The sequence below is a fragment of the Primulina tabacum genome, chromosome 4 (genome assembly GCF_025594145.1).
Source record: "Primulina tabacum isolate GXHZ01 chromosome 4, ASM2559414v2, whole genome shotgun sequence".
In the NCBI taxonomy this organism is placed as follows: Eukaryota; Viridiplantae; Streptophyta; class Magnoliopsida; order Lamiales; family Gesneriaceae; genus Primulina; species Primulina tabacum.
This window is the reverse complement of record NC_134553.1, coordinates 41,769,438-41,796,891: the sequence shown is the minus strand read 5'-3', so window position 1 is coordinate 41,796,891 and position 27,454 is coordinate 41,769,438. Positions and strand designations below refer to the sequence as shown.

General features: G+C 36.0%; 1 protein-coding gene and 1 non-coding gene across 2 annotated transcripts; one reads left to right on the top strand and one right to left on the bottom strand.

Annotated features, from left to right (window-relative positions):
- The first annotated feature begins 4,926 nt into the window (after positions 1-4,926).
- On the top strand, positions 4,927-4,998 carry TRNAQ-CUG (transfer RNA glutamine (anticodon CUG)). The gene has a single exon. It is a non-coding gene; the product is annotated as a tRNA-Gln (tRNA).
- A 270-nt stretch (positions 4,999-5,268) lies between these two features.
- Positions 5,269-26,785, bottom strand: LOC142543280 (trafficking protein particle complex II-specific subunit 130 homolog). The gene is given in 22 exon segments (XM_075650446.1): positions 5,269-5,675; positions 5,754-5,844; positions 7,066-7,364; positions 7,959-8,148; positions 8,406-8,490; positions 8,577-8,673; positions 8,756-9,140; positions 9,287-9,499; positions 9,589-9,836; positions 9,839-10,133; positions 10,528-10,726; positions 15,959-16,122; positions 22,049-22,139; positions 22,407-22,468; positions 22,805-22,966; positions 23,071-23,160; positions 23,418-23,578; positions 24,165-24,255; positions 24,807-24,990; positions 25,332-25,513; positions 25,695-25,924; positions 26,570-26,785. Coding segments are annotated over 22 exon segments (3,756 nt in total). The 5' UTR covers positions 26,631-26,785; the 3' UTR covers positions 5,269-5,499.
- Between the last annotated feature and the right edge of the window lie 669 nt (positions 26,786-27,454).

Sequence of the window (27,454 nt, the reverse complement as noted above, 5' to 3'; positions counted from 1 at the left end):
TAACTGTCTGACTATCCTCCTGGCCTCTGCTGTGACTAAGATGGTGCTGGCTGGAACGAATGAACAGCAGCTGATCGTCTATCAGTCTGTGCCGCTGATCCAGATGATTCGACACCCTGTGATCTCTGAGAATCTCTCTGGGGACAAACTCTAGCAAAATGTCCCTGCTGTCTACAAATACGGCAACTGCCAAACACTCCTCGGCACTGCTCTGTGGCATGCTTCCCTCCACAAGTGCTGCAGTAGGCTCCAATATAACTCTGGCTCTGACCGATCTGTTTCGAGCCACTAGAACTGGATGAACTGCTTCCAGCTCTTTTAAATTGCTTCCCTCTGGCTTTCAGAAAGTCTTTCTTTCCTCCACTGCTGCTGCCACTCTCAAACCGAGGAGGTGATTGTTGTGGTCTCGGTGCTAAAGGCACAAACGAAGCTCCCTTCTGTCTCATCAGACCTGCTTCGGCTCCCTTGGCCTTGTTCAAGGCATCAGTAAAATTATTCGGTCGCCCCATATTCACCAATGTAAATATTTTAGGATTCAGGCCATTAAAAACTGATCAGCAACAGCTTCGTCAATTTCGGCCACATGTGGAGCAAATCTCAACAAGGTAGAAAACTTGGCCACATACTCTTCGATGTTCAGCTGACCCTGTCTCAAATTTGCAAACTCCAGCTCCCTTGTCTTTTCTATACGACACTGGAAAGAATCACTGATAAAATTCAGTTCTAAATACATTCCAGGTAATAGTCGTACCTCGATGCTCCAATGCTCTCTTCGTCTGATCCACCAGTTCTTTGCGACGTCATGCAATTGGTGCCCAATCAGTTTCACTCTCCGCTCATCGGTGTAGTCCAAGGATTCAAACAGCATCTCAATGTCATCTAACCAACTCTCACAATCCACTGAAGTCTCAGTACCTTTCAGAGTCGGTGGATGGAACGACTGAAATCTCTTCAGCAACGTTTCCATCGGTGTTGCTGTCACATCCATTGGAGGATTCGAAGTGCTACCCTGTTCTGGTATTCTTCGAGGAGGCATATCTGATTATCAAAAGGGTTAGCAACCAAATACAACAAATCTGTTTCAGTCCTCCTCCGATCATCTTACTGCTGATCAAGAATCGGTTCTGATTCATTCTAAATAACACATGTTTCCAATTCAAGTCAGATAAACATGCATTATAAAGCAGTAGAACATGCTAGCAATCAAAAGCAAGGAAAGAAAACTCAATCTACCCCACTCACTAGCTTCTATCTCAGTCTAAAGGATCTATAGCTCTGATACCACCTGTTGTGGGGACCCGGACGCTAATTCATTTCTTAATCATCTGTGGGATAATTAAATCAATTATAATAAACATGGTCTAATTTTTTTTTCTTATACAAGTTTCAAGTGCGGAACGTAATGGAATTCATTCGAATATATACATCGAAACAAAGTACAAGTCTTGTACCATATACAGTCATTTAAAACTAAGGTTTAACAACTAATCAAGTGTTCAAACCCTATCTAGAATCCAAGTCCGTAGTCTCCACTCTACTCACAATCTCTCTTCATCTCCTCGACCCTGATCCTACCCCACCTGTTGTCATGCACACATACAAACACGACAACAGCCGGATAACTCCTGTGAGAAATATATCCCAGTATAAATCAACGATACATGCAATCATATAATCAATATAAAGCATGAAACAGATATCCGTAATATGTATCAAAATCTGAAAACATAACTCAACATAATCTGTAAATCAACTCATGACTCCATATCTCAGACTAGACTCATTCCTAGTCTAGGGATCCCGGTTTCCAGACGTTGGCATACTATATTGAATCTCAGTAATAGAAGTAAATCAACCTCTAATCAAACATCGATATAAACCAAACATCCAGTGTCTTGACCTATCCGTCAAAGACTTTTGCACCTCCGCCAATCACTATTCGGTGACATTGTGCAATGGGTCAGTGACGATTCCATCACTATCTGGCCCTTCTGTCACGAGAACAATCGTCTAATACGTGCTTTCTATAAATCAATAGAACAAGCAAATCAGTCTAAATCAATGGACACAATAACAATAAGTATGTGGTTTAGGGAAACTCGAGTATTTCACACTCGAGTCATTCTCCCGGTTCGAGATTGACTTATACATTTCTTTCTGTAATTCTGATTCTGTCGAAGTCTCGAATTCGAAGTCTGTTAATACTTGATCTGGCAATGACAATATCAAGAATTACAATATCAATATACTGCTCAAATCAATACCGAATCTGATCAGTCTGAATCTAACTCAAAATCAACAGCATAACGGAACAATCCGAATATCCCCGTCAATACAATATCAACAGATATCAATTACCACAACTCATAATCGATACAACACAAATCTGATATCAATCTCAATCATATCAAATCAGAAATTCATAAAAATTTTATACGGTATCCGTTCTTCAATCCGGTTTCGAGTATACGACGCCTAACATGTCAAGAACATCATATATGAATCATATCCGATTCTTTCAATATCATAATTTCAGAACATAATAAAAATCAATGAAACTTACGTCCAGTTGTAGCTCTCGTCGATAGGAACTCAGTACTGAAGTCGGATTGAAAATCAGACGGACGGATCTCGTACAATCACAATTCAAAGCTACGAAGAAGCTGGAGGATTTCTCGGGAGCTTTTCTTCTGAAGATTTGCAAGGAAGATAAGTGTATATATATATCATAGTTGCATGTTAAGCTACGTGTCACATTTTTCTTCAATTCTGGTTGGCGCTCGGGCGGTCATGAATTTCCGCTCGGGCGCGGAACGTTCGGCCCTCTCGTATGATATAATGGCGCTCGGGCGGTCCTGAATTTCCGCCCGGGCGCTCGCTCGGCGCTCGGGCGGTTAAAACTTACCGCCCGAGCGTGGGGTCTTCGGGCTTCTTGCATTATTCAATGGCGCTCGGGCGGTCAAAAACTACCACCCGGGCGCCAAACCTTCTGTCCATAATTTGTACTTTTCATATGCTTTGCCCAATCTGGTCTCGAATGGCCCGGCTATAATCATATCAGTTCATAATCAATGAATCATTTCAGATTAACAACATCGTAATTCTCGGGCATTACAACATCTGCCCAGAATGTCCAACCAAAAGGAGCCAGAATTCGTCAAAGCCTTTCGACGCAGAACAGACCGGAAGCATCTTGCAGAAATAGGACCAAGTGGTGAAGGACCACACAAAAAATAATTTCTTCAGAGACAATACAAAAGCAAAAGATTCCCCGACAAAGAAAAGTAAGCATGTGATCCAACTACTCCATTCGTGGAGGATGGATCACCACTAAAAGACGATTTCACTAACTAGAAGAAAGATAGAACACTCTACCACCCATTAAAGCAAAGACACCAACTAGTGGTTGAAGGGACACTACTCGCAAGATGTTGTCAGCCACAACTGACAGAATTCCGGATCTCAAATCCACCAAGACTTCTATAAATACCAAGGCAGAAGGAAGATGAAGGCAACATTCAACCTCTTTTTTCAAATAAATTGTAATATTTACTCTTACTAGTTTATGTATGTTGTAACTTCGGCTACTATAAGTAGCTAAGCAAGTTCCTCCTCCTCTACAGGAGGTTACTATGTAATAATAGTTTGTATGTTTGAATAAAAATACCAAAGGCTTTTTGCCCCTCTCATTTATTATTTTCAAATTGAACTACTTTACTATATATCCTGAGGAAGGAAACGAAATAGGGTTGTACTAGGAGCTGTTGAAAGAATCTGCTGTCAGGAACCATCTGTTGCGACTGTGTGTTAGACTATGAAGAGCAGTATGTAAAACTCGGTGGATACAGCCCAACGACACTCTGGTCAAAGAGGTAAACTGTTCACTTTATTATATGGAAGCATGAAAGTCCATTTATTTATAATAAAAAAACGATCATTTGAACATGGTATATAGGCTGGAAACCTTGAGTAGCTGAATGTCTTTAGGTTATATGTCTTTAAGAACATGATCGATATGTAAAACAATGTCACGTACCATAATTATGAGGATTGAGGATATTTTTGAAAATTTTAAAAAATTGGGGAATTCAAACAAAGATTCGAAGGGATGAAGAGTAAAGAGAAAGTTGATTTTTAGGATGAGGTGTTTTTGCAAGTTTGCCCTTAAAATAAACCTCTCTTAACATATAAACATACTAGATGTCTGGGTTCGACCTCATGTGATAGAGAACTCCAACACCATATATACAAAAAAAAAAAAAAAAAATCATATCATAACTCAAATGTTAGCTACTTTGAAGCTTTCAATTTTAATAATATAAGAAGTATAGATATAAATGTGATGTCCATCAATGCTAATTAAATTATTATAATAATAATCTTTTACAATAGAGCTTGTAATTTTTAATGCTATAATCATGTCAGGCAATCAATTTTAGGTATCTTCATCTGACTATTCTAATTTTTCATCAAAATTTCGTACTTAAGGAAATATTTAATCACTAATGAAAAATTGCTTACCATAATAAACTAAAAGATTAAATTGATGGTCACATATATTTCTTTTTAAAGTATATGCTAAACTGATGGTAGTAAATTAAAAATTAAAATACGCAAAAATATAATTCTTTTTTAAAAAAATTTGTTTAATCCTGGTTTTATCATTAATCGATCATTTCAGTTTCTTCGGTCAAATTAATTATACATCAATAACTTTCTGTAGGAACATGAGAAAAAAATTATATGAAAGGAACAAAATTGAATGGCAGTTAATATTTTTAGAGCCAAAAGTGATAATAGAATCATCATTTTTAAAATTATTGTGTGTCTGAATCAGTGGAGAATCAAATTGTCAATTGTGCCACTTAAATAGATACAAAAACTTATAATAATAATAATAATAAACTTCCCTTTCTCTGACAAAATGGTCCCATGGTCTAGTGGTGAGGACATTGGACTCTGAATCCAGCAACCCGAGTTCAAATCTCGGTGGGACCTTACTCATATATTTTTTATACTTTTGCCATTAATTTTTAAATGTTTGTATAACCAAATTAATCAAACTAAATTAACCAACTGATTTATACTCCAAACCAAACTGTGCACACTTTTTTAATCATATTATATCGTCTAAAAAATTAAAAACTACCAATTATTTAAGAAATAATAGATTCTTCAAAAACCAAACGAGCGGATTCTTTAAAAAGTTCAGTTGGTTTAGTTCTCATCTTATAGAACAATGACGAAGGTTTGGAACAAACGAAACTTAATAAAATCAATTGTTTATGTTTCATTTGGAAAAAATTGTATACAACAAATCGATATTTCCGAGTCCCCCCTGTATCCTACATGCACTGCTAATTGAATACACAACAATTGCACTGATAACCTAAAGATCATGAAATTTTTTTGAACAATATCAATGCAACAACATGAAAATCGAAGAGATCAACACACTTTGTGATACTTTACATCATATGGTACTAAAGAAAGGCGAGATCAAGCAGGTATACATAAAGAGGAACTAAGTGCAGGAGGCAAAACACAAACCAAGTGTGGTCCTCGTGGATTGCAGCTTATATTTGCTTCTTCTACGTTTGGCAAGCCAAGTTGAGGAGGGTGAACGTATCCAGCCACCAAGGGCAAGAACAATATTGAGATCACGATTCTTGAACCTGAAGAAAAAGATGAAATGTACGAAGGATGATTTATTGCTTCGAGAGGGAGGGGGGCCAAGAAGGATGTGGAGATACCTTGTTTTGTGGAGAGTGAAATGTATCCTCTTTTTCTTCCTGCAATCATCCAGTTGTCAGGATTAACATTGACTTCATATAACACCTCATCCTGTCACGGGAAAGAAAGTGCAATTTAGTATGATTCCAGTATCGTTTTATTTGAATATAGGTCAGTTTTCTTCTGAGTTATAATCGCTGAACTTTGTCATGTCGAGGAATTATATATAAAATGGAAAATGCTGTAAATTGCGGGAAGTGATGGCAACTGGCAAGGCGGTCAGTCACCCCCTACCGCCTCAGCCGCTATGCAATTAAATTATGTTTATGTATAAAAAAAACCTCATACAATATAATACAATCTAGACAAAGTGCAAATAAATATATAAATTTAAACTAACTAGATAATTAAGGTGGTAGCCAATAGCGGCGGCGGCTGGAGGTGGTTTGAGGCAGGTTGTTACGTTCACGGGTAATGGATCTAGTTATGGGGCGATTTACGGAAAATTCACCACTCGCAAGATTGTGAGCGTGTTTATGAGATTTTCGCCCACGTCTCGCTATTTTGATAATCGTGGTTGAGGCTCGTTGAAGAGAGAACCTCACGATCTCCGACTTTGATAGAAGCAACAAAATTCAATGCCTTTATTTCTCAGCTTCTGATAGATATATACAATGTTTTTGACAATCCAAACTAAAGGATAAGAATCTCTATCCCAAGATAAAAACCCTTATCTAATCCAAATGATATCTTCCTAACTAATTGAGATACACTCTTATTTAAGGAATTTAAAAACAAGATAAATCTAGAATCCTATGATCTAATCCACCACCTTGTACTTCCTATGAGTATGCCTTTGATAAACAATATCTTTTGAAGTTGTTGGGTTGGGCTCGGCCTTTGCTGGTGGTGGGCTGATTGTGACACAGGTGGTGACTGATGGTAGAGAATACTTGAAACCAAAAGCAAATATAAAGAGAGTGAAGGGTTTTTATTATATCTAAGGGTTTTTAAATTAATTGATTTTGACTGATTTTTAAAATTATTTGACTTTAACAATTGACTAGGATTTTAAAATCATTCACCGCCTCGACAGCCTGCTCGCAGCTGACAGCCTATAGAGACCACCTTGGGGGGTCGAGGCAACCAACAACATGACCAAAGATAACAAATCATCACAAATGAGACTCCTTGCTACAATATGTCATCCACCTGGTGGAATAAATCAACTCATCATGGCAAACATCAAATGGTAGCCTACGTAGAATTGCAACGAAAGAATTATGTTTTAGCCTTGAATATTTAAGAAAAACAACATCTTAAAATACTCACAAAGTTGTCAGCAGCACCATTCACCATATTCTTTAACCTTTCAACCCTCCATTCAATGGTCACAAATTGTCCAACTCGGAGACCGCTTGAAGGGAGTGGAAGGAAACCAACAGCAAGGCAAGGGTCCAGCACTGGTCTCTGTAAAGTAAGGGCACTCCTAAAGGTGAAGAATAGTTCATCATCAGTACCAGATTCTGAAAGTCCATCAGCCACAGGGGTGTGAGCTCCAAGCTTTCTAGATCCACATATTTTGTATCTGATATTTAATATACTATCTGGACGCAACTCCTTTGTATCATCTGTAAGGAGAAGATGTACTAGATAAATAACCAAACAAAGCAGTAGTGGACCATGTGAGAAAGCTGTCTCTGACATCTTATACAAAATTTTGTATAGTTTAGGCAAAAGTATATCTAATCATCACATATATTATTTAGTTTGATCAAGGAAATTAGTGGCTACTATGAGAAGCAATGAAAGGTTCAATTAATTTGTTTAAACTAAGGAGGTCTTCCATAGAACAAAAATGGTGCCAGAGGTAAGGGTTGAGTGGTGACAAAGCTTTTTGTAAGGTCGGGATAAATGGCCGATACCTAGCAGGTACAATAACCATTCAATCCGTGATATTCCTGTTTGCTCCAACTAATTTCAAGTTTCAACATTTTTATACTTTACAATAGGCGATGATTTCTTTGAAATTTTGAAAAACTTGTGTCTTCAAATGTCTGTCTATAACAATATGAATATGGTGCAATGTGTGGGCAACTGAGAAGGATGGATCATATCTTCTTGTTGACTGCAGATGTACGTTAACCCAGTAATTCAGTTAAACCAAAGAGTTGAATCGAAAGGGATATCAAAAAAATAGTGAAAGGAACCAATGTTAAATTTACCATTGGTCGATGTGTCTGCCAAGCAGATGCTAAACAGCATTCCAGCTTTGGATTTAGGAGAAACAATCAATGGAAAGAACCTGGAGACTGGTCTTCCATTGCCTTTGCCAGTATGATCAAAGCAATCTTGAAGGTCCAGCCAAGCATCATGGACGGTAAGCGAAGCTTTCACCTGGGACTGCAGTATGACCTGCACAAAAAGCAAAAACTTGGGAGAAGAGCATGGAAGATACATTTCTTCACAATCCTTTCATATAAGTCAAATAGAAAAACCAGACTTTGCCCTGGTTTTGGAGGTTAAATTCACATGGTTGTGCACAACAAATAAAAGTAAATGTGACATACAACTCCATTTGGTGTACAAAAATATGAGGAATGTAGTACAAATCCATTAGTCTACAAATTTAAGAAGGTGAGACTGGTTATGAAAAATTGTGCGATAAATACCTGCAAAAGCAAAGTACCCTCATCGCATTTGTCTATAACACGTGCACTCACATCAAAAGGATCTGTAAAATGCACAGCAATTGTCCTGTGATGGATCGCAATTGGTTTAGATTTGACTCCAAATGTTTTGGAAAAACATAGAAGAATTTGGAAGGCAAAAGAAAATGGTACTTTTCAAATGTCTGGTAATGAGAAACTCCAAACTCAAGTTTCAGAGCTATCATCCTCAAACCATCCACTAAACTCTGTCCTTGGGGTACAACCATCCCTATCAAGATATGAATGAATATAACAGTGAATCTTAACCATATAAGTATCTTTTAATTTCCCATAAAATGCAAATGACTGACCAGCAGTTGCTCCCCTAGCTATCCCATCACTAACAGCCTGCAGTGGAATCCATAAAACTGAAGTAATTTTGCTTGCCCAATCGGGTAACCTGATGTTGCCATCTTCGAGATCCAATTTATTGACTTCAGCTCCAGTATGAGAAAGGCAATACTCTGGATCAGCCATGTTGGCTCTATTCTGTGACGCTTCTTCTCTGTGCTTTTCTATCTCAAAGCCATGAGCCTCCTCGATCCTCAAGCCAGGACCAGTGTCTATGTGCAGTACAGCACCCTTCAGAGAGTAGTTAATTGGTGTAACAATTATTCCAACCCACTGCAGTTCATTCATCAGCAAAGCAGATGAAATAGCAGCGGTAAGATCAACCAAAGGCCTTGGTTTTGCCACCTAGACAATAGCATAAAGTAAGTGAATCTCTTAGGTAGAAAGCAGAAAAGGTATATACAGGTAATAAAAATGAATCACGTTTCCACTGATAACATCTCCAAATCAGAAAAAAAGTATAATTTCAATTTACATTCACAATGTGATACCTTCAAGATTGGCCTTGTTGGTTTCTCGTAACTCATAAAATCGTCAGTGTCCACAGGGCCAACCCTTGAAAAACTATGAGATCTGAAATTTAATTGACCGATATGTCCTGTGAGAGCCCCCAATACATAGGAACCAGGTTTCTGAGGGGGCACTGGAAGGGTGATTGTATTCTTTCCAGGCATTAGGACGATAGCATCGGAGCTCTTTATTGCCTACACATTAAAGAGTAAATAAAAATCGCAAAAGATACTTTATTATTACATGACATCAACGAAGTTGGATTGTCAAACAGAACAAATACCTTGGCTCCTTCATCAGTATTATGTGTTGCTGTCAGCGTAAGACTAAGTGATTCAACAGTCATATCATCTGGAAATCCACTCCACAGTGTTACGGAGAGAATACCAGGGTCCCCATCACAAAGCTCCAAAGCAGGCCCTGGATTGCCAGAAAATGTTATCAAGGATGAAACATCTAGGGGCACAGGGTGCTCCATTTCACCATGAGCAAGACGGACGACTTCAGATTGAAATGCTCGTCGCTCTTTTAATGAAATAATCCTTTATCCAATGACAACAATCTCACACAAGAAGATAAATAGCCAGCTTGATCATTCAGTATCTTTTGACACTCTGCCAAATTTGGGAGGACTTCTGCCAATAAGTTCTCCCATCCTTCACCCGCATAAAGTGCACAAACTTTCTCATACAGATTTGCCGCAATATCATAATTTGAGCGCTTATGGTAGACCACAGCAATTTCACCATCAAGGACAACCCCATGTCTCTTCCACCACGAATTATGGTAATTATTTGCCGCACCTTTTGACAGTTCCAGATATTTTTTCTGAAATGCAAGAAGCCCAGATCGCACAAAAGATTATACCAAAGAAATGAAATGAGAATCAACACAACCAACAATAAACTCACCCTAATACAAAAATGAATACATAATGTTATATCTCTTTAGGCAAATATGAAACCAAAAGATGAGAAGCTCTAAAAAGATTAAATAATGAAACAAACTCCATTTCCTTGAGAAATAACAGCTTCCAGTTATATACATATCGTAACTTAAGATTGGAAAAGAATATCTAGAACTTAAGTCGATGAAATTCAAAATGTCTCTGAGCATGTGAAAGTAGATGCGCACAAATATTTAGAAGGAAAATCAGAGAAAGAATGTTGGAAGAGGCTTCATCCATTACTAGGACAGAATAGTGAATCCTTCAAGTCACTACCTCAAATTCAGCAACAGAAGAAAATGATTTCCACAATTCAGCATCAGAAATTGTATTCCGTAAGGCATGCTCAGCAGCAACATATATTTCAGCAAGCCTCATAGGCCGGTCAATTGTACCCTCAAAATTGCCAGGTGAAGAAAGGGTCCGCGACATGGATAAGGCATTCACTTTTGGCGACGGGGATATTAGTCCTGAACTGCCAATGAAACTCAAATTGAAAATGAGCTGAAAAAACTCAAAACCCAAAGGTAATAAACTTCCCATACATCCAATCCCAGTGGAATGAAACAAAAAACCAAAAAAAAAAACAGAGAGATCTGTACATCTCACACAAAACATCCACATTTCTAATTCCATATGTAACTGTTCATTTTATGCCATCATTGAAATAGAAATCTTTTCTCATTAGCAACTTACTTCTAAAATGAATGAATTTTCCAAGACAAATGATGGAAATACTAACTATCAAATAAATCCAAAAACGAGTTGAAGTTAATGTAGAGATTCAAACATTTAGAAGTGAACAAAGTTCTAAATACCCATGTCAACTCAAGATTCTGTAGTCACCGGTTTCGGTTCCAAGTCACTATATCCTAAGGCGCAAAGGAGGTTGGTAGTGCCACATCCAACAGATATAGCTATTCATAAATGCCGCCAACTTTAATAACAGAGGCAATATCATCAATATTATACCCAAACTTGTTTGTATTCCCAGGGGATGCCACTTATCATGGCTCTTAAGTACTGACAAGGACCAGTCAAAACCAAACATGCAGTGTCTTTCCTTAGAGCACCCGCATTCGTTATTGTTATAACATCCACCATCTCATCAAAAATCGTAGGGTCCACATGCCACATACAAATTATATTAACACATCTATTCTCCCACATTCATTTTAACATTAACACTCATTATTTGTAGGTATCGTTGTCCACTCATTCAACATATGCTTACTTTACATTAAATAAATTCAATTTCAAATTATTTACAAAATTTAAATTATTATTACTTTATATTAATAATAATATGTTTTTATATATTTAGTACGTAAAATTATTTTATTTTATTTTATGAGTGTCATTTATTTAAAATTAAAAATTTATTATAAACTTAAAATGAAATAGTACAACATTTAAAAATAAATAACACTTGCATAAAAATAAAAAATATATAAATTAAACTTGAGAGAAGATGCAAAATACTAATTCAAGGATTGTTGTTGTATTGTGACCAAATATGTTCAACTAAGTCGGCACGAAGTTGGTGATGCACATGAGTGTCACGTATTTCGGAATTTGTTCGGAGATATTCATGAAATCCTCGGTTTGAGCCCTGGACGGGTTGTGGGGATTCATCACCTTAATCGTTGTACCAGTTTGTCACGTGAACCCCTTCATCTTCAACAATCATGTCATGTAAAATAATGCATGCTAACATTATATGTTTTAACTTTTTTTTGTACCAGTAACGAGCTGGATCTCTGACAATTGCTCATCGAGGTTGGAGCACCCGAAATGCTCCTTCAACATCTTTTCTTGCAGACTCTTGTCTTTCCTTAAAAAGCCTCCTCTTGGGATCCTCCGGGCAAGGAAAAGCCTTCACAAAAGTGGCCCATTCCGGATATATTCCATCTGTTAAATAATATCCTTTCGTATATTGAGTCACGTTGACCACGAAATTAATCTCTGGTGCATTTCCTTGCAAGACGTTATTGAATATGGGAGATTCGTACAACACGTTAAGATCATTACGTGAACCGGCGACACCAAAGAATGCATGCCATATCCACAAGTCTTGAGACGCGACCACTTCAAGCACGATTGTTGGTGACCCATGGCCTCTTGTAAACTGGCTTTTCCAAGCAATTGGGCAATTTTTCCATTCCCAGTGCATGCAATCAAGGCTGCCCAACATTCCAGGGAACCCGTGCCTTTCATCATGCATTTGAAGAAGACGTTGAACATCATCAGCATTTGGGCTTCTCAAATATTGATCACCAAATAGTTCAACCACATGTTCGCAGAACTTGAAAAGACATTTGATGGCAGTTGATTCACCCATGCGCAGGTACTCGTCAAGATGATCGGCCGGAACTCCATACGCCAATTGACGAATTGCAGCCGTGCATTTTTGTAGTGGTGACAAGCATTTTCTTCTCGCAGCATCATCCCTTTGCTGAAAATATGATGAACGATTCTCAAGTGTATTCACTATTCGAAATAATAACTTTCTTCGCATGCGAAATCGTTTTCGAAATATTTGATCTGGATATACCGGGTTTGTGGAGAAATAATCATTAAAGGGCCTGACATACCCGACTTCACGATTTCTTTGGATAAACCTTCTTCTTCCCCACATCACGTTATTACTTTAATATACTTCAACTATTTGTCGTTTTGTTGAAGTATCAATGACATTAGCTCTTTCCCCGGATCATAATCTTCGTCATTGACTTCAACTTGGACTTCGTTTTCATATGTTGAGCTAGAGCTGGGACTACGGGAATATTGAGACATTTTGGAGTAAACAAATTCAAGTCTACGTGTTTGCCAAATGGTATGTTTGTAGAATGAAGAATTGTATAGCACAAGATGTCTATATATATTTTTTCTTCTCAACGGCTATATTCCAACGGCTACTTTCCAACGACCATATTTGCAACGGCTATATTCCAACGACAACTTTGCAACGGCTATATTCCAACGATTACTTTGCAACAACTACATTAATTTACCCGAGAGTTACATTAACTAAACTGAAAATTACATTGAATTAAAATTACAACTGAAAATTACAATAACTGAAAATTAAATATTACATCTCCCCCTAATCTCTTGACATAGACGTTCGTGGATGATAAGTTGCTCGTATGTCATTTGCGAAGTATCTTTCGAAAATATTGTGTATTCTTTTAGTTGAACTTTGGCTATGGTAGCTTTTGCTTTCATCTCCTCTATTTCGAGTTGTTTTTGTTTCATTTCAACTTCAGCTTTTTTTATACTTGTATACTCAGTAAACTTTGCAAACATATTGTCCAAGTTTGTTGTCATACACTCCATGTCCGATTTTGTTTTACCTTTTCCCTTTTTTTTTGCTGCCTTCTGACCCATTAAACGATTTTCTTCATCATTTATGTCTACATGTTGACTTGCATTTTGGTTGGATGAGGTGTTGCTTGCTCCCGACTCCGAGGTCCTTGCCTTCTTCGTGCCAACAAGGTGATCAACGGACTGTGGAGTAAACATTGGACGGTCTTTTACGATTCTCCACACATGCTCAAGATTAAATGCGATGCCGTTATTTTCCTCGCGATATTTTTCATATGCAAGCCGTAGTAATTCCTCTTCATTGTGGCCGCTACGATATGCACTATAAATGCTATTATAATTTGCATTGAAGCGATATACTTTTTTTTGGATGGTATTATGCCAGTGCGATCGTATGACACTTGTACTTCTATTGGGTGTACCTACGGGACGATTTTCATTGTAGTAGCTTGCAACACGTCCCCAGAAAGCTTCCGTCTTTTGATCATTGCCGATGATTGGGTCATCGCTGATAGTGACAAACGATCTCGCAAAGACCTCATCTTCAACTTTTCTCCAGGTTGACCGTTTTTTCTACCCTCAACGCCAGAATCTCCATATTTGTGACTTCAATTGGGGATTCAGGGTCGGACAATTGAGTCTCTGGGACGAAAGTCGGAGTGACAGGTTCATTTTCCGTAGGAGATGTAAAAAGCATACATGTTGCATGTGGATTAGATGGATAATTTGGTGGATATGGATTATAAGGATAATTTGGTGGATTTGTGTGATGTGGATAATTTGGTGGGTATGGAAAATATGGATAATTTGGTTGAATTTGTGAATTTTGTGAAGTATTTTCTTCCGGCATTTTTGGATAATTCACGAAATTTCTAAAAAATCCTCGGTTATTTTCATCCATTGCGGAAGAAAATTGGATAATAGAAAAAATATTCAAAATAAAATTTAGATGAATAAAATAGTATAGAGAAGATTAAAAGAGTGATTTAGGTGTTTGAATGATTGAAATAAGTTGGGTAAGCTGATGAGTATTTTATAGATGAAAATTTGATTCTTTTTTTTAAACTAGCCGTTGACTAGTCGTTATTTTTTTTATTTTAAATTAAACAAAAGTAGTTTGACACAACCCATTTTTTGGTATTTTTTATTAATTAGCTGTTGAATTTTCATAAAAAAAAGTTATAGCCGTTTGTTTATAAAAGAATTTTATATCTATTTTTAATTTAGATTTATTTTTTAAAAAGTAAAAGAAAAATCAAAACAAGGAATTGGAGAGCTACAGTGGCACAATTCCCAAATTCACGCACTGTCAGGGAGCATGCAAGCATGGCCAATGGGTTTGAGTCTGGCGCGTGTAAGCACGCGCCAGTATGAGTTTTAAAACGCGTCAAAAAAACAATTTGAACATCCGTTCAAAGATGTTAACGCCTTGGTGATGTGGCATTTAATAACTCTGAATCACATTGGTTGTTTTTTCATATTCAGTGTTATAACACTCAAATAATAAACTAATGTAGATGCCCTTAATAGTCTTTTGGAATTTATACTTGAGATTTTCCAGAGTGCTCAGAGGGATCCTAAATTCCCACCGCGAACATTTAACATATAAATATTATTCCCAAACTTGTTTGTATTCCCAGGGGATGCCATCAAGGCCAATATCACTTGACATGGCTCATAAGTACAGTCAAGGTCCAGTCAAAACCAAACATGCAGTGTCTTTCCTTAATTGTCTTTTGGAATTTACACTTGAGATTTTCCAGAGTGCTCAAAGGGATCCTAAATTCCCATCTCGAACATTTAACATATAAATATAGAGCTTCAATGAGGATATATTCAAAAAATTACCTAGAGAACAAATGCAATTTCTGCATAAGATCCAAACTAAATAAGTCTGTATCCATTTTCTTTGCATGTTCCAATTCTAAAATAGAACATTGTAGGTGGTGCCATGGTATTTGATGAGATGAACACATAAACCAGAAATAGCTATGTAGTTCGGGAGACATAAATGTCAAGCAGCCAATAGAGTAACTTTAATTGATGATTAATGTTGTGGACCTTTCAAAGGAATAGTCTATCCATTGACGGAGTTGATGCTTCAATGGTAATTTAAGGGGTAGAGCATTAACTTTAACAGTTATAGTAAAATGTGTTTTACAGGGAAAAAACACAAGAAATTATGAACCAATTCCTTTGATTAAAATCTGGATTGTAGTTTGGCTTTGCCAACACACAAAAGGATGGCATGCAATTTCAAACAGATAAGTTCAAATCATTGGGTCAAAATAACCTCTCTCTTCGCTCTTTTAGCCACGTAAAGGAGAAATATGATTAAGCAATTAAAATTATAGATGATCCAATATTTGAGTTTAGTTACCTCTCGACGGCATTTTGACGAGCATCAAACAATTCAAACATATTTCCAGCAGATAGAGAAGCCCTACGACGATTTGCCTCACGCAGAAGAAGAGATGGCTCGAGAGGCAGTGGCCTCCTCTGAATGTCAAAGTGTTTAGGCCGTGAAGTTTCTTGGAGTATCATCTATACAAACAAAGTAGAAAGATTATTAAAAGTAAAAGGCACCAAAATCACTAAAACTTTAGCATAAACAACTTCTCGAATGTTTTGTTGAAAAACTTGTGAATGGTCACAAAAATTGGATGGCTAAATCAGGAAAAAAAATTGAGATCTACACAGTAACCACAATCAAAAGTAAGAAAAAAGTGGCAAGGGAAGAAAGGCTTCACTATAATTAAACAAGCCTAAGAATGAAATACATGGTGCTTTCATAAGAAGTCCGTATTTTCAAAACAGAACAAGTAGTGGGAATCTGTTTCAGCCATGAGTTCAGAAATCCTCATTTCAAGCTCACAAACATAACTGTTCTAGAGTCAATAGTTCTTTGAAAGTAATAGCTCCGAGTACCAATTTTTCCACAATATCCTTTAAATCCATATACCACAACGAAATTAAATGTAAATAAGCTTTCAGGCTACCCTCAGTATAAAGCTTGGGCTACATGGTTGACCAAAATTTCCAAATATTTTATCATTTTTACTCATTATTTATGTATATTGTCCGTCCCTCACATGTTTAGGGTTGATTTCTAGGTGGATGTGATAAAAAAGAAGGAATTGTTGACTAGAAGTACGAGCAGTGCGCGACAGTCTGCTCACCTCAGTATGCAAAAGAGAAAAAAAGAAAGATCTGCTAGGAGCTCGCGCTAGGGAGGGTGTTTTTGCCCGCCCCAGCGCGTCTGACTGAAAAATTAATGTGAACAGGCTGCGCTAGGTGGTAGAATTCGTCCGCCCTACGCGACCTGATAAGGAAACAAAATCTGCATGATTTATTTCAGCTTTTGTGGAGCGTTGGAGGCATATATGTCTGGGAGAAGCCCTAATACACAAAAATTATTCACTATTCATCAATATTAACTCACACGCAGCCGCACAAGAGAGAGGACCGCACAAAGAAGAATTCAAGCGAAGAAAAAGAACTCAACACAGCGTTTTTTCTTCTCTTTTCTTTAATTAGGATTTAGGGGATTCTACCCTCAAACATCTATGTTGTGAATTCTTTTTGAAGATTGAATTTTAATTTTTAAGCATTCTTGATTATATTATTGTTTTGATTGCATTTTGGAGCACGATCAACTATGAAGTAAATTTATATTTGAGACCGAAAGGTAATTTTATAACATGATGTGATAACATAATACATAGATCTACAACTTGTATAGAAATATGAAGCTGAATACATGTTGATAGTCATATTCCGAAAATCGAAAGCTAGAGAATTCAACGGTTCGTTAATAAGATTACAATTGTTAAATAACACAAGGACACATGGTAACTGCATTTTGTTAATTAGATTAATATAAATCGACATAGTATATTAATAAATTAGGGAATCTCGTCAAAAGCATGACTTATGAATTAAAATTCAATCGTTATAGAAGATTTAGGAGTAGGTGAACCGAGATCTTAACAATTGTTTATTTATTATTTTCTATCTAGTTATTTATGTTGCGATTGTTTTATCATTTACTTTATTATTAATTTAGTTTATTAATCAATTCAATTATTTTTTTAATTAACTAAAGAATTTTGGTTTGAGGTAAATCTGTCTGATAAATCTCTGTGGGATTGATACTAGTACTTTGTACACTATATTATAACTTGACTCGTACACTTGTGATTCATTCGAATTTAAATGATTAATTTTATTGGAGAATTTACAGTGCAAGAAAATTCGATCAAGTTTTTGACGACATTGTCGGGGATTGAAATTGGCAAATTTTTCTTTCAATTACTTTCTTTATTTAATTTTATTTATTTATTTATTTCAATCCTGCCTGATCTACCGTTTTCTATTATATTTTTGTATGAATTTTTCTTGTGTAATACTTCGAGATGTTCCATAAAAAATATTCACAAATGTTGCCCAACAACACGGAGAGTCATTCTACTCGGCATCGGACATATTCAATATTTTAGAAACACCTCTAGGTATCATGATTGTTCTAAAAAAAATTTAACCAAATTTTCTTCAACGGTTTGGATACAGTAACAGGAAGATCAGTAATCATGGAGCTCTGGCAACTGGTAGTCCCATATTTAGCTTAAATGATGATGAAATGATATATTTGTTAAATGATATGACAGATTTTGACTACCATCAGCATTGATATCCTTCAGTGTAGAGTAAGAGCCACCGATACCCCCGAAATTAGTTATCCGGACTTTATGAACCAACCGTTCGACTATCAAGACGGGGATGAAGATGGTTTAGAATTAATTATGGATCAACTCGAGGCTATGGTGGACAAATACGTGGCATTGACTGGGGAAACGATAAAGGATTGGCCTTAATCGGAAAAAGTGTTGGAAGAAATATCATTTGAAGAAGATCTCACAACATCAATTTTTGAGAGTTCGCCAATAATGCAAAGTGAAGCGAAACGGTGGTCGATCCAGTTTGGTTTGATGATGGTGACTCAAACAACCAAAGTTGAAAGACTGATTTGGAATAGACCGGAAATCTAGGGATGTTTGAACCTTCAGTAGACGTTGAGCCTAATTCGGAAAATATTTTTAAAGAATTATCTGATAAAGATATGACAACACTGATTTTCTCATCCCGTGGTTATTATTTAAAGCCGTGTTCTGTTGAGGTGGCGGACTTGCAGTATTTATATCAAGTTATACTTGAGGGCATATGGAACCAAAACCCATATGTGGTTTCATATACACTTACTTTGGGCGTCAACCACTTTTTGATAGTCAAGTTGACGACTAAAAATCAGGCGCTACTTGGGAGGCAACCCAAGCGTGTTATTTCCGTTTTATTTATTTTAATTTTAGTTTTTGCATTGAGTTCTTGTTTCTTTGTGAGTTTATCTTGCTTAAATTCTTAAATTTTCATGCAAGGTATGCGCATTGGAGGAAGTGGAAGATTGGTGACCTAAGAAATTCGTGCAAGAATAAAAAAATTGATGTTCATCCGCAGTGCTCAAGCCCACTCCTTATAATCAACAGGGGAGTTTCCTTCTTTTTTTTCCTACATTCAATTTCTTGCATTTGTGTTTACTTGATTTTGTATCTTGTGTGTCGTTTAGTGCATTAGAGACAATGCATGACTTTCATATGGGGAGGGGTAGTTCTTTTCCTTTATTTATTTGGTGTCATTAGAACAAAAATTTATCGTGCATTTATTTAAGTCTAGTCATGTAAAATCTAGTTCATAATGATGGGATGGTGACATCTGACCAATGAAGAATACAAATTAATGATAGACATTTCCTATTGATCTTGTTTTTTCATTAGTTTCGGACACCCTTGTGAAGCATGGATTTTTTGCGTGAATGTTGAATACTTTTAAGCACGTATGTTGCAACTGGTGAATTGTGTGAATAATAGTGAAATTCAAAATTTTTGTGGAGAATTTGAGAAGCATGAGGTGTTGGTTGAACTTGAATGCATTTCCTTTGAAACAACGTGCTTACAAGCAGCATGAAAATGATTTAGACAATTTTTCGTGGACTATTGAACAGAGTTGAGCCTACCATGAAGCATAAATTACATGAAACTCATTCTTACATCGAGTCTCATAATTTTACCCTTAGAAAATGATTAAACCAAAAGCCAAATATTCATACCCTAAAGGAATAAATATCTAAATAAAAAAAAATGCGCTTATGAAAGAAAATTTTATTGCAAAAATGAACTATTGTGAAAAGGATCTTTCAGAGGTAAGATGAGGGGGAGCCAAATAAAGGAAGGAAAACCTACTCCTAAGCTACAAAAAGGAAATGTATGGAGTTGAAGAAAATCAGATGCAAAATCTGAATGTGCGCAAATTAATCTGTCATTGTACTCCATTCGTTTGTTTATTTATCTTGGCTTTGGTAACCCTCAATAGAGCTATAATTACAACTGAAAAGTTTTAATGATTTGTGTTTGTTTGCTGGTAAATAGTGGAGAAAGGGTGTATGAAAGGAAGACTTGCACCAATATGTCAGTTGAGTTAGTTGCAACTCTAGAGAATGAATCTATTTGAAATTCACTTTATTAGACACAACATAGCACACACACGTTCACGTTCAATGAAGAAATGTATTGTGTAAACTTCAAGGGGTGTGCGATAATTTATATTGTGTTTTGATTAATGGGAAGTATGTCAGAGATCTGATGAGGCATGAATGAAAACAATGAAATCTCTATTGAACTAGTTTTTTTTTTCTTTTTGTTGTCTTGTAACTTATTTTGCTCGCCCAAAGGTTAGTATGAGGAGATTGATAAGGGTTATTTTTGCATGTTTTATTATGTTGTTTTTAATGCATTATTGCATGAGTTTAGGATATCGAGTCTGCATTTTATAATTTGTACTCATTATTCATGCATATTGTCAGTCTCTCACATGTTTAGGGTTGATTTGTCGATGGATATGGTAAAAAAGAAGGAATTGTTGACTAGAAGTACGAGCAGGACGCGCTAGCACGGGTGTTTTGCCCGCCCCAGTTCGCAAAAGACAAAAAAAAAAGCCAGAGCTCGTGCTAGGGCGGGAGGTTTTACCCGCCCCAGCGCATCTGACTGGAAAATTAAAGCGAGCAGGTTGCGCTAGGGTGGTAGAATTCATCCACATTAGAGTGACCCGATAAGGAAGTCTTGGAGGTCTCTATATCTCGGAGAAGCCTAATACACGAAAATTATTCACTATTCATATAGATTTACTCACATGCAGCCGCACAAGAGAGAGAGCAGCACGAAGAAAATTCATTCGAAGAACGAGAACTCAACACAGCGTTTTTCTTCTTTTCTCTTTCTTTAGTTAGGATTTAGGGGTAGGAAATTCTTTCTGAAAACTGAACTTTAGTTTTTAAGCATTCTTGATTATGTTATTGTTAGATTGCATATTTGGAGCATGATCAACTTTGAAATGATTTTATATGTTATAATCGTGCCCGATAAGAGATTTTATAAAATGATATCATAATATAATCCATAGATCTATAAATTGCATAGACATATGAAGTTGGATACATGTTGATAGTCATATACAGAAAATCGAAAGCTAGAGGATTTCACGGTTCGTCAATGCGATTGCAATTGTTAAATAACACAAGGACACTTGATTACGGCATTTTGTTAATTAGATTAACATAGTATATTAATAAATTAGGGAATCTCATCAAAAGCATGATTTATGAATTGAAATTCAATCATTAGAGAAGATTCAGGGTTAGGTGAACCGAGATCCTAATAATTGTTTATATATTATTTTCAGTCTAATTATTTATGTTGCATTTTATTTGGTCTTTTTACTTCATTATTAATTTAGTTTATTGATTAATTCAATTATTGTGTTAATTGACTAAAGAATTTGGCTTTAGGTAAATTTGTCTAATCAATCTATGTGGGATCGATACTCGTACTTTATGCACTATATAATAACTTAACTCGTACTCTTGTGATTCACTCGAACTTAAAGGATTAATTTTATTGGGAAATTTATGGTGCAAGAAAATTTAAATCAGAAATCTGTTGGTTAAAGGGGAAGCATGACCTATTTCACAAAAGACATGCATTCATGCAAACTACAAAGAAAGACATTACAGTCAACAATGTCAGATGCCATCTAAAACACCCATGTTCGTGAAATTTTTACTCACTAGGAATTACAATAACAACTGCATTTAACATAATTCATTTTCAAATGATAGTTTCAAATTCCAAGCTAAAAGAGCCAATGTGGAGGCATCTGGAGATGATCATGAAGTCCATAAAATGTAAGAATATATATTTTATTAAAATATTAAGTAATTTTTTCCATGTTCAGTAGTAAATGCTAAGGGAAAATAGGCAACTTATTGTTGTGATTGTACTGAGCTATCTAAATGAAAATTAAAGACAGTAGTTTACTATGTTCCCCGCTGCAATTTCCTCACTTTCCATTCACTGAAACTCACCTTTTCTTTTGCAAGCACCTCAGATGAAGCATTGGATGGAAGTGAAGGCCAAACTCCTGGCTTCGGCCACGGTAACGTGCTAAGTGAAGCGCTACTCATAAGATAAATAAGACAAATAATAAGCACATGTCAGAATACTTAATGGTGGTCGAACGGTTCGTTTTTATTTCCCCAACACTACTACTATTTTCCATTTCATGTACACTGCCCACTAGGCAATTACTATTCCATTTGTGAGTAACGATCCAAATTCCAATTCATCATTATATGCCAACAGAATGCAGTTATATATATTTTATTCTTAAGTGGTGGGAGCTAGAACCAACTAAATTATATAATCACAAGATTGGGAAAGTACCTGTTGACCGGACTTGTTTCTATATCTGCTCCATAGCCAATTAAGTATGCTAGCCTCATAAACTGCCACAGCATAAGTGCATAACACACTTCAGCAGACTGTACCATTGATCTTGTAACAATAAATTATAAAATAAATTTTGCACTTCATTTTCATTGTAATGAATTATAAATCGAAGATCAAAACTGTCCACAATATACGCATCAAGATCTATCTCTCATGCAAACTATTACAGATAGTAGAGAATATGGGCCAAGAAGTTGCAAGTGTCATATAATCAAATTTTATAGGCACAATCCTTAACTATGAAGAATATTACCTAGAATATGGGCCAAAAAGTTGCTAGTGCCAAACAAATAAATTTTATAGGCACAATCCTTAACCATGAAGAATATTACCTTACTCCGGCATAAAGTATAAAGTTCCCCTTGAACACGGTAAAACTCCTTCTCCACATCAGGTGTTGCTAATCCATCTTTATAATGAGCAGCAGTCGCATCAATCACAGCCAAGCAAGCAGTAATTACCCATACTTCACGCATACAAAAAGGAAATGTACTCTGGAATAACCCCCATAAATAGGAAACTCAGTAGGAAAACTTCCCTCCAGAACAACTATGATAAGACTAAAGGAAAATACCAAGCAGAGGTAAATGGAAACTACCTCATGCACTGCCAATGCCTTTGAAAAGCTAATTATGAATGAATAACCCCTTGATGCAACCTCAAATGGACGACTTAATTTGAAAAGTAACTGGAGTTAAGTGAGGCAACAGCAGAACACCCTCAGAACATTGCAAAGAAAGATAATTTGTTTTAAGTCTAGGGCTCTAGGAAATGAAATTAAATGTACACGAGCAAATACAAATAATGACTGAGCTAATATTCAGAATGCGTGCAGTATTTTACAGTTAAAAATCAAATACGTAGATTTTGAATAATTTTTTTAAAACAAAAATTAAACAAGCTACAACAAAACCTAAATAAAAACAAATCATCAATCTTTCATACCTTTGCTTGACAAGCAAAGAGGTATTGCCTGAATTCAAACTCTCTAAATGTGTCATCTTGAACAATCTGAGTTAATGCCTTTTTCCCTGGGTCAAGAAGAATAGCTTGATCATCTGCTGGCTCCAATCCTCCAAAATCCCTTCGTCTTCCAACCATATTAACTATAATGCACAGATATGCAAAACAAAGTCGGGTCATACATCTACACAACTACATAAACTGCAATCAGAACTAAGGATGATGGAGGAGCACCAAAAGCACAGTAGAAATAACATGTAACACACGGAGAAGACAATATTATGTGCAAAATGTAGAAAGAACTCGAGTTCATTTTACTAGAGCAAGCAAATAAGCCTAATGCTGTGTTTAATTAAGTGAACCATAATGTCAAAATACGGAAAGAGTTAGAACATGAGTTGGAAAAAACAAATGTATAATTAAAAACATGCATGGATAGTTCAAGGTCAGCCCCTTTTATTATATATTTATGTTCCAAGACCGTCAATGTTAATACCTTAATATGAAAATTACCATTTCTTTTGCAAACAGTCAAACACTACAAGAGCAATACCATCATTACATAACACATGGAGAATGGATCTTCATAAAAGAAAGAATAATAGCCTAAGAAACACGTCAATGATGACAAATACCAGCTACTCACTAAAATTTGAAAAGAAAATGACTCATAGAATCAATATCTTTCCACAAAGCAGTATAAAACAAGGTAAAAAGCTCGTTGGACACCTGTTTCTAAATAGCAAAGTTCCAGCTCATCGTATTCACGCAATGCATCTTCATGTAGATGAGCAATTTCAAACATAAAAGCCAGACTTTCCTGTCAACAGAGATGGAATACACATGAGAAATCTTGATATGCAAATAATATCTCAAAGTTGCTCCCCGAAAATAGATACTGAATGCCCAAAAAAAAAAAGTACAGAAATAAATACAAGAGTTAATTAAGTGATTGGAAAGGAACTCATACATTCCAGCAAAAACTAAATGGTTATTTATGACAGATGTCAGCAGTTAGACAGGCAAAAGACTATCAAAATTTCTTTGTTTTTATTTGTTATGGACCGGATTATCCAATTTCTTCTCGATCATTTGAGCAAGGGGAAACAGAAAAAGCGACTATTGATTCAATGATCCATTTGACCCTGATACAATTAAAGTTTCACACTATTTAAGGGGTAACCAGCGAGCACTGCAGATTTCCAAATTTGTGATGCTATATATTTTAAATCTTCATACAATTGCAGCCGAATCGAAAGACTAATAGACACCCTCAATTTTTTTATTATGTGGAAAAGTGGAAAACAACGGATAAGCAGTACGCTTGAATCATTGCCTTCTTCTAACAGTAAAAATAGATATCAATTTTACCTTTAGGATAAAGAAGTTGCAGAAGTTCCAAACTGGCATGAATCGCATTTCACTGAGCTTTCGGATTTCCTCTTCATAAAATTGAATGCGTCTATCAAGTGTGTTTCTGATGCACTCGACGATTTTGGCCTCCAAGCCATCCCAGAAATTTGCATCAGACCCGTGGATATCTAGTTTGCAGCACCTAAGTGAAGCATTTGAAATAAGATCTTCACATAGCTTATTATAACCATAGTCAGCTATTATATTATTTCCATTTCACTTAAGTTCCAAATTTTCTTACAAAATACCAGTATAATACAAGAATGGGATCTACAACAATCATGATATAATTTTGAGAATAGTGATAGAGAAGAGGGACCATGATAGTGAAGATCAGTTATTTCGATGGAAAAAAGTTGTAAACCAAATGGCTATTACAATCCCAGAAACAGCCAAATGTCAAACGTAGCTGATGTAAACATTTTACTCAAATATAGAACACAAAATGCCTGGAAGTTCACAATGGCATGGTAGAACTATTACCTTTCCCTTTTCTTCGAGCTAAAATCAAGTTCAAGTTTGGCATACACCTTTTTGGCCATCTTGGTGGCCTGATCATTGTGAGCCGGTGCTTTAGACACATAAACAATAAACCATTCTCGTTCATCATTTTGAACTATCAGTTTCAAGCGTGGTTTAAGAATGTTCTTAAACTCGTCAAGATCCTAGACAAGAGCCAACAATATGAAAAATAATCATGACCGAAGAAAGGGTAATGATCATGAACAGAAAAAGTGTAAGAAGAAATGATAGCAGTTTCCAGTGAAGGGACATAGACCTAAGCTAAGAAGAGGGTAAACATATTTACCTACTCTCAAAGGAAGTAACAGAAATTGTAAGAACTACCTCACAAGTAACAAGAACGATTGTAGCATATGGCTCCCGAAACCAAAACAACGATTGCTCTTGCGGAAACCGACTACGGAGTCGTGCATCAGTAGTCAATATGAATTCTGCGGGTAGTTCATCGACCATAACAGGATTGCGGGTTTTATTGTTCAGAAAAACACTTCTAAATGGTAGCCGTTCTTCAAATCCCTTCTTGATGACAGGCCACAGGTCACTGAAATCCTCAACTACGACAAAATTGTGAGATGCTTGTAAGCCAATGACACGAAATGCAAAAATTTCTTCCTTTACTAGTAAAATTTTCAGTGATGACTTAACGTGAATGAAGTGTCTGCACTAAGAAATGGTACATGCAATGACTCAAAATCAATCTGAAATAGCTACCAACTCTTGTAAAAAAAATACATGTTCCTTCGAACCACTAAAATAAACACCTCCACCACAGGATCTTGACCAGCATTTGTCCAATCGTTCAATGTGAAGCTGAAACTAAGTTGATTCTTAACTATCTTGTTACCACTAAATCTGATCATGTGATGTCACTCTGTGCATATAACTTTCAATATCAAATTTCCACAAACTAACAGCACACATGCTGCATCTAGAAAACCTAAACTGTCCTAAACCCACGACTTCGAGAAAATAAATACTAAAACGAGAAAATTTAAATCATCGGGACAAATGCTTAATCAAACTTCCAAGTGATCGGTTACTTAGCTTAGAGCATTACAAAAGGAAGGGAATTCAATCACTCAATAACGCGAATCCTAAATCATTGAAACTGCGAAGTGTAAAATTGAAAGCTGGAACAATGATTAGGGTCACACTATCGTATGGCCAACTAAAAGAAACAAATATCGCCGAAATGTTACCGGCAAGAACAACGTGATCACAGGTCTTGATAATCTGATACTGAGGTAAGAAAGCCGCCATTTTTATCAATCTGCGGCGACCTTCAGTCCATCGATTGAGACCAGGATCCGTAGGCAAAAGCACAATCAAGCAGCAGGAGTGGGCGTTGTTTCCCTGTGAACCGGAATCGCTACTGATCTAGCCGTGGTTTTGTAAAAATCGCGGTTCATAGAGCGACCAGAATATTTATTTTTATGTTCCAAATAATGGATATCAAAATATTTGGATTTTAAGTCGTAATTGTCTTTCTTTTATTTTATATTAACTTTTTTCAGTCTCTTAACATATCCACGATCAGAATCTATATTTTTCGTGTAAACTATACTATAAATCTACACGAATTTGCATCGATATTGGATCGCGGCACAAGAAAAAGTGGCCGAAATTTTTTTTTCAAAAATTATGTGGTGCAGAAAATTTGCTTGCTAAAGAGAAGAAGATTTTGTGTGTATCTTTCTTGTACAATTATATTGTATATTATCCACATTTGATAACATATTAATAAAAATATATATTGGTCCAATTCTACTATTAATCGAATCTTAATCTTATTAGCATTCTTTTAATTCTCATATATATAATATTAAATAATCATTATTTAATTAATATTCCATATGAAAATTGTACTTATAGAAATTTAATTAATACTTGCATAAAAGAGGGTTTAGCTCTCTGTAATGAATTAAAATTAAATAATCAAATTCAAAGACATAATTTACTTGAGAAAAAACAATTAGGTAAATTTTGTGATCAATTTGATATGGACTTACCTAATAAAGGTAAGAAGAAAGTTAAAGAAAAAGATGAAAAAATCTATAGAAAGAAAAGACATTTGTCTGATAGAC